This window comes from Megalobrama amblycephala, linkage group LG7 (genome assembly GCF_018812025.1).
Source record: "Megalobrama amblycephala isolate DHTTF-2021 linkage group LG7, ASM1881202v1, whole genome shotgun sequence".
In the NCBI taxonomy this organism is placed as follows: Eukaryota; Metazoa; Chordata; class Actinopteri; order Cypriniformes; family Xenocyprididae; genus Megalobrama; species Megalobrama amblycephala.
The window spans coordinates 23,422,664-23,438,321 of NC_063050.1; the positions used below are offsets into that span (position 1 = coordinate 23,422,664).

At 34.4% G+C, this 15,658-nt stretch overlaps 1 protein-coding gene across 8 annotated transcripts in view; it reads left to right on the forward strand.

The window, feature by feature from the left end:
- Positions 1–14,767, forward strand: part of gab1 (GRB2-associated binding protein 1) — an 88,033-nt gene extending 73,266 nt beyond the window's left edge. For 5 of the 8 annotated variants that reach the window (XM_048196637.1, XM_048196641.1, XM_048196645.1 and 2 more), the window contains 5 exons: positions 77–160; positions 4,690–4,783; positions 5,301–5,424; positions 8,834–8,962; positions 12,803–14,767. In XM_048196637.1, coding sequence (XP_048052594.1) covers positions 77–160; positions 4,690–4,783; positions 5,301–5,424; positions 8,834–8,962; positions 12,803–12,961 — 590 coding nt within the window. In that variant the 3' untranslated portion in view covers positions 12,962–14,767. Of the gene's footprint in view, positions 1–76; positions 161–4,689; positions 4,784–5,300; positions 5,425–7,911; positions 7,988–8,833; positions 8,963–12,802 lie in introns of all 8 variants that reach the window. The other 3 variants (XM_048196640.1, XM_048196642.1, XM_048196638.1) reach the window with 2 other exon arrangements.
- The last annotated feature ends 891 nt before the right edge of the window (positions 14,768–15,658 follow it).

The following is a 15,658-nucleotide window of genomic DNA, read 5'->3' on the forward strand; positions in this document are numbered from 1 at the left end:
GAAGTTTAGAAGACAAGACAAAACCGATTCTTCTAAAAAAGACATGTAATAAAGAAGTTTTCTCTCACCAATTCAGGTCAGAGCCCTAAAATAAACAGAGCAGTCGGTCTTGAGCGAACCGACTCCCAAACCATAGGTGAATTCTCAAGACGGCGTAAGGGTACGTACCTCGACAGAATGCTGCTCTCATTGTCTTCGCTGTATTTTTTTTTTGAAGGTTTCGGCAAGCTCTTATTGTAAATAACACAATGTATAGTAGAACAAATATTTCATAAAGATTTCTGGCCTCACTGCATGTCTTGATATAAGGGACTTCTAAACAAAGAATATGGCTACCTTCACACAGCAAAAGAATATGGTTCTTTCTCTTGTAGGTAGCTGTTAATATTATGTGTGTGTGTATACATCTGATATTGAATCTAAATCATATCTAAACATAAATATAATTTTAGTTCTTTGTAATATATGGGTCATGGTCGAATAAGGTTTTTGAAAATGTAAAACTAATGGAGATATAATTAATTTTGAAGTTTTACTAAGTGTTAACAATGAGATTATGTGGTTTTTATAATCAATTAACACAGCTTTTGTCAGTTTTTTACAAGATGGACAAAATTTTTCACCAAAAAAGTCATTCGGTTTTACCATATGACACTTTTGGTTATACCGAATGATGATATTTTCAAACAGTGCTAACAGGCTGATATCTAGCTAGCAAAAGGACAGTCAATCATTTTATATTCAGTACAAGTTTTTAAAATATTACAACATTTTCCATGTTTTATAGCGGTTGCACCAAATGACCTGATGTTTCGGGACATGTGTATGAGCAAGTGAAAACATGAATTTTTCAAATAGAGTTTGTTACTTTGCTTCATGACCATGTGACCCTTTGCAGGTGTCTGAATGATGTCACATCCTGTCACATGACTGCATGACTTGATCCAAAATGGTTCCTTTTATATTGGTTACTCCGAATGACATCAATGAAATACATTTTTCCGGAGATTCTTTCTCATAACAAAGCAACGACTTCTACACATAATTTTAATACCATTTTGCACAATGTTGATATATGATGTTATAAAATCATGCCAGAATAATGTACATTTATTACATTTTAAGATATTTTAACCACAAATGAAATGGCTTTATTGGCCTTTGGACGGTTAAACCAAATGATCTTTTGACACTTCAAAATCTTTAAAATACCTTTATAGGTAGCAAAATATAATTAAAACCTTTTGGATTCAATAAAAGAGATCTAGTTGTACTACCTTACATACTTTGGATGTCATATCTTGGTTTTTTATTATTATTAAGGCCTTTGGACAAAAGAAATGACCTGTCATGTCATTGACCCATTTAGAATTTTAACGTTGGCCATTTATTGGTTATCTGCCATAACATGAAAATAATTATATTGGTGCCACCCTAGTATTAAATACAGTTCTGTTTACACACAGTTTGGTTATAAATGAGAGTGAGAAATGTATTTTATACCCGAAGTGACTTATAACTAAATATTTACTTTAGTCACTGTTATTCACACCTTTTTATAGAATAAAAAGCACTTGACTCAGGTTATTCTTTCACACAGACAGTATTTAAGCTTCTAGTGCTACTGTAAATTGTTGTATGATCCGAACAATTTGACACAATTTATTGTAAAAATGGTTTCCAATCCAAAACACTAACTGTGTGAACATAGTCTATCATACAAACACACATAACTTCACTACCTGCAGTGAATTTCTATTTCATAGTTGTCCATCCATTGCCTTGTCTGTTGTGTGCACAGATAACGGTCCATCTGAAGCCTCTTGGATTTGTTTCTTAAATGGTTGGTCAGCTTGTTATTAAGCAAATGAATTTGTGATGGTTAAGGTTTCTAGATTCTGGTTGAGTGACGCTTGTGCTTAACTGGTGGAGGGAGGCTAACACACTTGATATCACAGGTAAAACTAACTGATTAACGTTTGACACTCAATCATCAGAGTCTCTACAAACACCTTTCACTTTCAAACCGCTCACTGGCCCCACGAGTCATAAACATCATAAACACTTAACCAACACATTTGCAGAACCGTTTTTGAGTCATATTGACAAGAGCTGATAGTGGGCGGATGAATTCTATCATGACTAACAGTCTGAAGAGCAATCCAGGTGTCTGGTTAGAATATTGGGAGCTTCCTGATACTGCTTTGTTTAATGGCATCAGGACAGATCTGCCTTCAGGGTGTCCAAAGATATACTACTCTTCAAATATCTGGGGTCAGTAAGATTTTTTTAGTCTCTTATGCTCAAAATAGAGTAAAAACAATAATATTCATAATTTGGTGCTAAAGTAACATTTCTTATTATTTTTTGTGGAAAATTTTAAAATAATTTGAAATATAAATGATTTCTTTCACTTATGATCAATTTGATGCATCCTTGCTGAATAAAATCATTAATTTCTTGACCAAAAAAAAAAAAAAAAAAACTTGCCTACCCCAAACTTTTGAATGGTAGTGTATCTGCCATCAGGGTGTCCAAAGATACTTAAAAAGTATTAATATGTGTTAAATTGCCATCAGAATAGCAGTGATTGAAGGAAACACTGGTTATGTTAAGGCTCTGAGGTGAATATGCAGTACCACATGTTAAATGAAATGCTATCAGAGCAGTGCAAAGAAAATAAATATACTCCATTCTCCTTTAGATTGAAACATTGAATTAATATATTTTGTCATGCATTTTTTGCTAAGAAGTCATCACAACTTCATATATTAGTAGAATATTGTACAGTGGTACAATAATGCAACACTTGTCCAATATAGATGAATCACCACATAGTGTTTTGGAGTAAGCATCTTTTTTATGTGCCCAAAAAGTTCATTTAGGGCTTTGAGATGCATACCAGTCTGTGCTGTCTTCCCTCACACACTGGCACCAGCTGGTGTGCGTTTCAGCCAGCTACAGCTACTCCTCGGTTGCCAGATTGGGTGTTTCTCAGCTCAGCAAAGTTTCAGGGCCAGCTGTGATGATAACTGAATCAGATGCTTCTTATATGAGAGAAAAGCAGAGAGACGTGTGTGATTATCACTCGTTTTTACCCTTCATTTAGCTGTGGCCTTGCTTTTCCCTCAGGTGTGATTTCAGTTCTAATGACTTGCTCCTGTATTTTATTTAAGTGTGTTCTTAAGAAAAAAAAAACTGGAGTGAAACATACTTGTCCCACTGAGGAAAGGGTACTTATTTACTTCTCACTCCCATTATGTACTAAATAGCAGATATCACCCTCTACTGGTTAAACGTCTACCATTAGCTGCATGTGCAATTCCTCACATTTATTTTTATTTTAATATCATTTGTATATATTAGAATTAAGCATAATTTGTTTTGTAAATTAATATTTATTACCCAGTTTTTTTTATGAACAAACCTCAAAAATTACATGCAAATTTGTAATAAAGTAATATTAAAATTGTCCCGTTGAATTCATTGCAACAATTGAATGTTTTTATGAAGAATTTACACACAAATTAGTTCTGCTTGTTTAACTCTTTCCCCGCTGCTTCCAGAATTTTTGATCATTTTTACAAAACTTTCATGGCCCCCAGAATATTTTGTTGTATTTTTATGAACACTTGAATGTTAAAAAAAGCAAAAAACTATATTTTAGTTCTATTGCTTGTTTCTGTGTTTTGATCTGAAGATTCTGTACTCTTTTAGAAGATGCGTAATAGCGCCTCATACCATATAACAGTGAAAACATGGATTGTCATTGGCAGGGAAGTCTTGTATCATAAATGATGGAAAATTCTGTCGATGGCGGGGAAAGAGTTAATGAAGATTTTATTTATATATATATATATATATATATATATATATATATATATATATATATATATATATATATATATATATATATATATATATATACAGTGCTGCTTGAAAGTTTGTGAAACACTTGCAGAATCTGTGAAAATGTAAATAATTTTAACAAAATAAGAGGGATCATACAAAATGCATGCCATTTTTTTTATTTAGGACTGTCCTGAATAAGATATTTTACATAAACAATGTTTATAAAGTCGACAAGACAAAAAAATAGCTGAATTTATAAATATGACCCCATTCAAAAGTTTGTGAACCCTTGATTCTTAATACTGTGTGTGGTTACCTGGATGATCTATGACTGTTTTTATGTTTTGTGATGGCTGTTCATGAGTCCCTTTTTTGTCCTGAGCAGTTAAACTGCCCGATATTCTTCAAAAAAATCCTCCAGGTCCCAAAAATTCTTCAGTTTTCCACCATCTTTTGCGTGATTTAACCATTTCCAGCAGTGACTGTATGATTTTGAGATCCATCTTTTCACACTGAGGACAACTGAGGGACAATCTTATTTTGTTAAAATTATTCACATTTTCACAGACTCTGCAAGGGGTTCACAAACTTTCAAGCAGCACTGTATATATATATATATATATATATATATATATATATATATATATATATATATATATATATATATATATATATATATATATATATATATATATATATATATATTTATATATATAATTTAAAAAAAATATATATATTATTAGTTGTTATTATGTTTACAATATTAGGCTGAACCTTTTGGTTGGTATTATGTCATCCTGAACATTTTTCAGCATTAAACTGGTGTTTTTCTTGCAGTTAAGCCAGCCCCTTTGGAGATCAAGCCTTTACCTGAGTGGGAAGAGTATACGGCACCGGTCCGTTCCCCCGTTACCAGGTCCTTCACGAGGGAGTAAGTGTTGGGCATGTTTCCTCTGAAACAGATCAGCAATTAAGCATGGTTCTGCATGGCCTCCACGCAACAGACTCCACAGGCTAAATAACTAATCATTCATGCATTCCTGTAGTCTTGTCCTAACATGCCTATGATAGTGAAATATTAGTGATGATAGTAAAACGTCACCATTAGATTGTTTATAAGTTATTTGACTGTCATTGCTACCTAGCGCTACATAATAGCAAAAGTGGTAGTGATGACAGTCCAGAGAAGCCATTAATTGTGTTCTTGAATTATTTATTGAGTTAATACATTGATGTAGGTGCCATGTGGCTCGTGTCTGGAAGGCTGTTGAAAGCGTGTGTGGATCTTTGTGACTGCCAGTGTGTTTTGAGTTCCACAATATCAGCTAAAGAGTTCCAGCTCAGATCATGTATTAATCCAGATAGCCAGAGTTTGTGTTGCTGTTTTTTGTCTGTGTGTGTGTGTGTGTGTGTGTGAGCGGCAGTGTAAATGTTGTCCTGCTGCTCAGCCCCTCTAGGTGTACCACGGCCCCCAGACCATCCTCGGGGCATAGCACTGCCTCCAGCAGCGACTCCGACGACTGTGATGAGAATTATGTAACCATGCAACACAATATGTCTTCAGATGAACCAGTATGTAAAAAAAAAAAAAAAACACCACAGCAACTGTTTCACTTAGTTAAAAATATACATTTCATGCTGTCAGAATTGGAATATATTCAGAGTATATATGTATATAAAAATAAATCAACTTTAGAAGTAATTTATATACACATACATTAACGTTTGAAAGTTTGGGGTCGTTATTTTCACAAAAATGCGCACCAAGGCTGCATTTATTTGATCAAAAAATACAGTAAAAAAAGCAAAAATTGTGAAATATTAATACTAAATATTACTAACATTAATACTGTTTTCTGTTTTAATGTATTTTAAAATGTAATTTATTTCTGTGATTGCAAAGCTGAATTTCCAGCAGTAATTACTTCAGTCTTCGGTCGATCCTTTAGAAATCATTCTATTATGCTGATTTGCTGCTCAAAAAACATTTATCATTATTATCAGGGTTTAAAATGTTTGTGCTGGTTTTTTATGGAAATCCTGATACATGTTTTTCATGATTGTTTGGTGAGTAATACTTAATAATACTGATACTGAATAATACTTTAAATACTTTGGTCAGTTCAAGAATAATTTAGGACATTTTATTTTATGTATTTGAAAGAATTAAAAGAGCAGTTTCATGCCGATCCTTGTATTATTCAACTTGTAGAACATTCAAAAGCAACAGCGTTTATTTGAAATAGATTTTTTGCAACAATTCTCTTGACTGTCACTTTTGATACATTTAATGCAAATAAATAAATAAAATACTGACCCCAAACTTTTGAATGATAGTGCAAATAAAATGTATTTTAAAAAAATCATTAAGTGATTCTTAGAATTCTTAGTTTTCTTCATATTTTTTCAGCAGATTTGATTTTGAAATAAACATTCTGTTATTGATTTTTTTTTTTTTTTCTCTCAAATCTCTTAAAATCACACATATGTATTTATATTCATTCTATTCAGTGTTCTATTCAGTTTTCTATTCATTTTTTTTGTTTGTTTTTTTAAATATTAGGGACAAAGGCTAGAATGAGAATTAAATTACAGGTTCCCAGAAATCTTAAAGCGGTCATGAATTACAAAATCAAATTTTCCTTGATCTCTTGATATATGAAAGGTCATTGTATTATAAAACATGCTGTAAGTTTCAGAACTTAAACTTCCTCATTAGTCCCAGACACAGCTTTTATTGAAACCAAGCTCAGGAAATGACTCGTTCCGGATTTTGTCTTGGTATGACGTCAAAGTATGACGAAAGACAACTCTGCAGAAGATCAACGCCTACTAATACATCATTGTCTCTTTAGCCCCGCCCACTGATTTGTGCATGTAGTAGGAGGTGTGTAAATACGAGAGGGACGCAAACACACGATTACTCCAGCAACAAAATGATAGATATTCCTCTTCCTAGATTACAAGACGTTGTGGAAAAACACAAACTTTGCATTGCCTTCCTTGTGATTAGGAAAGCATGGATGAACTTTATTTTTAATGAAGTTCCTGATCGCGTCAGTAAGACAATTTGTTTGTTTGCCTAATTTTACTTGTAACAACTTTTAAATGTAACAGCTACCTCACAAATACACAAGGAATAAATATAAATAATGATGATTAATTACTGTGCTGTTACAGACTAGAGTATCCTTGGTCTTCTGATTCAGGTCAGACTTTGGTTCAAACATGTATGGCTGAATTTCACCAGTTGCCATTTTTCAACATTGGAATTTTTTAAAACAATTCCACATGTAATGGCAGGGACACTGAAAAAGATTTTAATATGCAAAACTGTTACCCAATCATAGCAGTGAGTGTTTCAAAGAGAGGGTCAAAAACTGGATAGAAAATAGCCTATTACTAATACAGTTATGTTATTTTTTATGTAAAAATCTTGCTAGCATGATAAGTGGACCTCAAAACATTATAACATAACAGTTCATGACCCCTTTAAGTGCTGGATGGTATTTTGTGGTTTGTGAACATACTAGATAGAAGGACCCCTCGCTGCTTTTTCTACCTTTACTTTTCTTTTTTCTCCAGGTTTTCTGCTATTTTTGTTGTGTCTTTCTTCCATTTCTTTTATTTTTCCTTGGTTTCACCCGAAGGGCCAACTTTTCTGTTTCATGTTCGTGTTTATTAATGTGATTATTATTTCTTTTAATGGACCATTTTCCTTATATGGAGCTTTTTGTGTATGGCTTGTTTTGTTTGCTAACATGTTAGCATGTCGGTTGTAAAATAACAAGCATACAGCTTTACAGCTGTGGTGTTGATAACACTGCACAGTGTGGCTTTTGATGCACTGGTTGGGGAAAGTCCTTTCTCTGCCTCTTTTTTTTGTTTCTCATTTTCTACATTCTGTTCTTTGCATTCTTTTGTGGATCCTTTTGTCTGGCTCAGTGTTTTGCTTTTTTCTTTTCATTTCTAGTTTCTCTGCTTGCCTTTGCCATTTGTTTCCTGTTTACTCTTTGATTTTTCTGCTCCTCCTCTCCTCCTTGTTCCTCCGTTCTGTAGAGAGGAGTCCTTCTACTGTACAGTTCCCATCACTCCTATAAAGAGAGAAGTGTCAGGTCTAGACCACCTGGATGAGGTGAGCAGGGTTGCAAAAGTAGACTGAACTTAGTGTATGACCTGAAAAATTCAGCAAGAAACACTATTAGACAGGGTTTTGTTTTTCTTTTGGGTATAAAATCATGTTCATTTCAACATGAGTGAAACCTAATTTGAGTGTAGATGTCCAGTCCAGATTTTATTTCATGCTCAAGATGATAATCTTTCTGACCTGTGTTGTTATTGTTGTTTTTATCAATTATATACAATGCAGTGTTGTTCCCCCTGACAGTCAATCGATGATTTGGTTTGTATTGAGTTCGCAAATAATACAGAGTGAAATAAGGCTTCATATATTTTGAAGCACGTACATAGAAGAACCACATCATGCATTACATTTATGACTCATTCCATGAAAAATAGGAAATATGGGATTAATTTTGCAAACAACACTTTTAGAGGTCGGATTGACATCTGCAGAGGTTGTTTTTCAGCAGAATCCTCTAGAACTAATGAAGCATTATTTTGAATTACTTAGATGGATCATTAATGAATTATGAAGCTCTCAGATCAATTTGAAACCGTTTAGAAAGACCTATTTTTCCACTGCATATTGTGCAGACACAATACTGTGTACGCAACTCAGTACCAATTTAATCATCAGAATGAGTGTTGGGTGAACGACCGCATGTAGATTGGTAGATTATATATATTTAAAAAAAAATCTGACTGTTCACTTACATCACCTAGAAGCATTGTCATAGATTAATATATCAGTAGCATAAATCTTTTAATAACTAATTCTGTTTACAACATTGACCATTGACTTTTCATATTCAACTTTTTTATTTTTTGTAATTTATTTTTTTATTTTTTGATATCTCAGAACATGAAATTAGGACCACCAATGAATGCTGATGGAGGTGGCAGTCCCATGGTGAAGCCCAAAGGAGACAAGCAGGTGGAGTACCTGGACCTCGACTTGGACCCTGGGAAATCAACTCCTCCTCGGAAGGTAAGATATGATCAATTATTTCTCACAATTAGACAAACTTTAAACCATTTATGAAAAATTCACTTTTACATGGTGTTTGAACATAAATGTAAAACACATAAAACACAACCACCCTATATTGATGATAAATCCACCCACTCCTTTTTTTTTTTTTTATTCCCATAAACCATAAGCAGTATCTTAGAACAAGATGTTTGCAGTAGGGCTGCAACTAACGATTATTTTGATCATCGTTTAGCTGGCCGATTATTTTTTCGATTAATCCTCATTTTATTTATTTTTATTTTATTGACAAAAAACACATACTATTGCACATCCTGCCCAATGTACTTCAAACAAATGTGCCAATTGAATGCTATGAAAACATACAGTGCTTAATTTATTAGACTACCTGTCATATTAAAAAGAGATCACAAATATTTTAAAAACTTGATAAAAATTAAAAATGTTATTGCCATTTATTAGTCTAATGACCTGAAACAACTAAATAGTCATTATTCAGACATAATATCAAAAAAAAAAAAAAAACTTAAGTCTCTTTTGTTATTGACTGTAATTGGGCATCTAAAAAAAAAACAACAACTATAAAGTGCTTTACTTTTTTTCCTGCCTTTCTTGTAAAACAGTGAAATGAAAAATTCATGGATAACAACAACAATTATTTATACTGTTGCATTAGAAATACTGCTGTGAAAGAACACAAACTGGTGGATTAACCATTTCAGAAATATGAAAAATGATTTTAGCAATCACCAATACCAATACTGATAGTTTAGGACAGCTGTGGCACAAACCTTACATTGTACTTACAGAGATCTAATAAATTTGTTAAGCACTGTATATAGTGAATATAGTGTAAATCTCTACATTAAGATAGTAATAAAGATAATAAAGAAAAACATAAACTCAATGTTAACCAACAGGCAAGGTAAATGATCTGCAGAAACACACACATTCACTCTGGACACGATCACCTCTTACTGTCATTTCTTTATCCTGTAAATAGGCTATAAGAAATGTCTTACATTTATACTCAATTACATGTTGTTATCCCTTTACAGTTACTACTCTCATAAAATACTTGAATGACATGTTGACTTTTAAATCTAAATTTAACTTTAAACAACAGTTATTTCAGCAAAATGAATATTTTTGCACTGAATATTAATTGTCCCCCTCTCTCCCGCATTCCGTCTGTCTGCAGGTGCGCGCGCCGGCGCTCATTCAGTAAAGTTTGAAGTTTAACACAGACTGTCAGGAGGAACCTTTATGCAAAATGGAAATGTTCACGTGAATTTGTAACATTTATAAGATAAGGATATAGCCATAGAATTAACGTTTTGCACTGAGGGCAAGCCATTACTCTAATGAATTAGCTTGAAGCTTAAAATAAAGAATTCTTATATTTTGGGCAGCTTGGATCACGTAGCTTTCCCGCAGCAGCTCACTCTGCTTCCTCCACTATTTTTAGATGCATTTTTGTCCATAGGAATGCGTTTTTCATGGCTGTAATTTGACGCAACTGGCAGAAGTTTTATGTGCACGGTGGGCAGACCCGACTAATCGATTATGAGAATCATTGTCGATGATTTTCATTATCGATTATTATCGATTTTATCGAATAGTTGTTGCAGCAACATCACTTTGCACAGGCCCCGCCCCCAGAGGTTGCTGACTCTGCCAATATTGGCAATACTCGCCCAGAGTGAGTTGTACACAGTCCACCATTTTCTCCAGGCTGGAGCAGCTGTAGCGACAAGAATGTCTAGTAAGCGATTGAGGTGTTTTGTTGTTGGATGTATGAGTGAACATAACAGTCTCCATGTACTCCTGACATCAGAGCCGCTGAAGACGCAATGGATTACATTTGTTTTTGCGCCCCCATATACCTAAATGTATGTGCAAATCATTTTACACCAGACTGCTTTATGAACGAATGTCAGTACAAAGGGACAATAAAAAACATAGGTTTTGCTAAAAAGTGTTCCTCAAGGATGGATCAGTACCAACTGTTCGTGATCCAGCTTATAATCTCCAGAGCGATACTGTTTACGACAGTAATGAAAGGGAGAGCAGGCACTTTATTATTGTTCATCAGAGTTGATTTACGAATATAAAGCTTACCAGTTTATATTTGTTTACTGTTAATTGTAACAAGTGTTTTTGTGTAATTTGCTGTATATGTTGATAATGCAAGGGAGAGAGAGTTTATGCATAATATTTGAATGCACACTTCACTTGTTTTATTAAGCTCTTACAGTAATTTTCTGGAGTGAAAACGGACACTTCATATTTTGTGTGATGTACATTAAACGTCATAAAACTCATCAGTAAAGTTTTGGCCATCATTTAGATGTGGTACAACAGGCTTGTATTAATAATTGATAAAAGCAAGATGACAACATAAGTTATAACGTAATTAAACTAAACTATACCTGTTCTATATCCATGCAACATATACTGTATTCTCTGGCTCGGTACGCATTATTGTCCGAATCCGGTTCGGACTGAACACCATTACTGACAGTTTCTGACATTGTTAGTGTGTCCTGACTACTGACACTGGAGAATGAGCTCATAAAGCTCCGCCCTCTTAGGCCAGGAGCAGCAGCTCATTTGCATTTAAAGGGACATACACTAAAACAGCGTGTTTTTGTTCACACCCAAAAAGTGGCAGTTTTAACATGCCATAAAAAATTATCTGTGGGGTATTTTGAGCTAAAATTTCACATACACACTCTGCAGACATCAGAGACTTATTTTAAATCTTGTAAAAAGGGGCATAATAGGTGCCCTTTAAAGTAAATTATTATGGATAGATTTGTGTGTGTGAGGTTTTAATCACCAGGAGTCAGACTACCTCATGCTTTTACTGTCTATAGCTGACAAGCGTAACAATGGGGGGCTTAATAAATGTTGACACCAGTGCTATTATTCCAAGGCTCTATGATTATACACCTACTGTAGCTTTTTTGTCATTGTGTAGCAATCTGCTCTTCTCTCAGCTTGATGGAATATTGTCATTCTCTGGCTTCTGTCTCATTAACAGTGTGTATTACATGAGTTGAGAATTATTGTATTTCCCATCGTCCAAACAAGAGAGTATAGTGAGTGGCAGCTGTTTCAATTCCTGATCAGCTGTTTCTGAGATATAGGAACATTACTTCTGACGCCAAAAAATATCCCTATCCCCTAATTTCTAGCTTTTTAAATAGTGTAATTATCCCTATTCTTTTATTTAAAAAGTTAAATATTAATATCCACAAATTAAACTACAACGTCATGTAGCTTTCAAGTATAGCTCATTTAAGTAAACAAGGGATGAACCGATATTAAAATTCAGCCGATACTTATTTACTGCTATGCCTGATAACCGATAAATGGCCGATATTAAAATTCAATAACATTTTATATAAATAAAGTGCACATTTATTTTAATATAAAATGCTAATAACTGAAATAAATACTTTAAATGCCAAAAGTGAATTTAAGTATTGTACAGTATGAAATTGAATTTGAGGTTTTGATTTGACCATTTGTGACCAGATCCCTTCAATGTGTAAAATACAGTCACAGTGTTACAATTATTAGTAAATAGCGAATGTTACATGACAAAAAAAGAGGGTAAATTAGCATGTACGGTTAAATATCAAATATCATCTGATAACTGATTTTGTACTGATATATTGTGTACTTTTCAATTAATTGCTCATTAACACTGTCAGTTGTATACACTACTGATACTGGAGAAAGAATTGTTGCATATTTTTTATTTTAGTATCACCTTGCTACATAACTACTGGTAATGTTTTGACTGTCTGTCATATCTTCACCTTGCAGAAGAAGACTAACGGGACTGGTATTTCAGCATCAGATGAGCGAGTTGACTATGTGGTGGTGGATCAGCAGCGAACGCAAGCACTGAAGAGCACACGAGAGGCCTGGAGCGACGGAAGGCAGTCGACAGAGACAGATACCCCCACCAAAGGGGCCAAATGACACCCATCTCTTTCCTCTTTTCTGCTTGGTCAGGACTCGCGGGAGGCCGAGGAACGGAGGACGCTGCACATGCTCTGAACCTCCTGTCCGGCCTCCATGTTTGATTTTAGATACAGCTGTGTGACAGCGACTAGGTCACAGCTCCCAGATCAGCTAGTTTACACTGCTTCCTGCTAGACGACAGCACCCACGCAGGGGAGAGCTGATTCGAGGGATCCTCATGTATAAGCTGACAGACTCGAAGAAAGATGGACCGAACTCTGCACAGGGGCTGAAGGACTCGTCAAGCCTTATTGGCTGAAAGCCCAGTGAAATTGCGCTAACAAAGCAGCATTATTCGTACTATAAGGATACACACTGCCCCTCACCCATCCACTCGGACAGTTTCTGATTTTTGGATATCGTTTTTCCCCCCATCGTGGTGTTAAAGCACATTATTCCATGGGCTTGGGGTGTATCAGGTCTGTTAAATTTGTCAAGGACTTTTGTTTTTGCAATGTTCCATTTTCACAAAACTGCCAAGGTGGGTTTTAGGATGTGTTTTAGGAACCTAAAATGATTTTTTTTTTTTTTTTTTTTTTTTTTTTTTTGTGTATATAGTTCCATGATAATCTGAAACCTTTAGACTTTTTTTCATTTTTTTTTTTTTTTTTTCATTTATTTTATTTTTTTGGGCCTCAAGTGTAATTCGGTAGTGCAATCAAAAGGTTTTGAGTTGCTTGAACCGCAAATCTACTAAGGTGAAAGAGTTAGTTTGTTTGAAAATTATTTTTGTTTGCATTTAAGACAGCAGGCAGACTGTATAAAGTGTTATGTACATGAATAAAAGTGTCCTTTATTTGTATCTAATATCTAGTATGTTAAGGCTAAGGTGTGGATTCTGCAGGATAGAAGTCTACACGGTCTGAGATGGTATCAGAAACTATGAAATGTTATTGGTGGAATCAGGAACTGTGATAGTTTTTAACAGAGAAGAGAATTCTCTGATTTTTTTTTTTTTTTTTTGATTTTTTTGTGTGTGTTATTTTCTCTGCTTTATTTTTTGTTTTTCAAAGCAAGGTATCAATTTACAAAAAGCGCCGAGGTCAGGTACTCACTGAAAGGTTTAACAGATTTCATTTATTTTATTTTATTTTATTTTATTTTGCAGCTATAGATGATGTCTTTAGTGTTGCAGTTCATATGTTCTCATAGAAACCTTTTGAAATTGCTTACGAGGCAAGATATTATTACAAAGGCTTTGTGCTGTATGAGATGCCTTCATGGAGGGGAGGAAAAGCCGGTCAAGTAGTTTCAGGAATTTTATTTTGTTTCTGCATTCTCTGTGTGACTGCTCTATCAATGCGTTTTATTGCCACTTCGATAATTTATTTCAGATGGAGTTCCACAACTCTTGGAAACTAATTGCCTTACCATTACAACTTTTTTTGAATGTTGTAAATATGATCCGTTCAGTGATTTTAGCTCATGTCAGAATACATCTATTCAGAATACATCAGCATAGAACTTTACTGTGTGTGTAAAATAAAACAGCTCTACTAACTACCATTCTTAAGCCAAGAAGACACTGTCGATGTGTTGCAACACCGTTGGTGGCTTCTGCTGTATATATTGATACAAGCTTTTCAAGCATGTCTTTTGATTCAAAGCTGTGCCTGTCTTGTTTCCCTTCTACTCAAATCTTTTTTTCTTTGAGCCCTCAGACCCTGATGCTTTATATCTTTTTTAATGAATCTGAAAGAAATGTACATTTTAAAATAAACTCAATAAAAATGATACTTCAGGAGATTACTGCTGACATTGCAACTAATGGAATTTGTGATGATTTGTTATCAGAGCTGCAATTTCAATTGTATGGAATATTATGGGTTAAAGGGTCAGTTCACCCAAAAATGAAAATTCTGTCATGTATTACTCACCCTCATGTCGTTTCACACCAGTAAGACCTTCGTTCATCTTTACACAAATTAAGATATTTTTGATGAAATCTGTTGGCTCAGTGAGGCCTCTATTGCCAGCAAGATGCCCAGAAAGCTATTAAAGACGTATTTAAAACAGTTCACGTGACTACAGTGGTTCAACTTTAATGTTATGAAGGGACGAGAATACTTTTTGTGTGCCAAAAAAACAAAATAACGACTTTATTCGACAATATCTAGTGATGGGCGAATTCAAAGCACTGCTTCATGAAGCTTCGAAGCTTTACAAATCTTTTGTTTCGAATCATTGGTTTGGAGCGCCAAAGTCACGTGTTTTCAGTAAACAAGGCTTTGTTAAGTCATAAGTGTTTTGAAATTTCAATAGTTCACATGACTTTGGCAGTTTGATACGCGCTCCGAACCACTGATTCAAAACAAAAGATTCGTAAAGCTTCGAAGCTTCATGAAGCAGTGTTTTGAAATCGCCTATCACTAGATATTGTTGAATAAAGTCGTTATTTTGTTTTTTTGGCGCACAAAAAGTATTCTCGTCGCTTTATAATATTAAGATTAACCTACTGTAGTCACATGAACTGTTTTAAATACATCTTTAGTAGCTTTCTTGGCATTTGAAAGTGTTCATTTTCTTTCTGGCAATGGAGGCCTCACTGAGCCATCGGATTTTATCAAAAATATCTAAATTTGTGTTCTGAAGATGAACGAAGGTCTTACAGGTGTGGAACGACATGAGGGTGAGTAATAGATGACAGAATTTTCA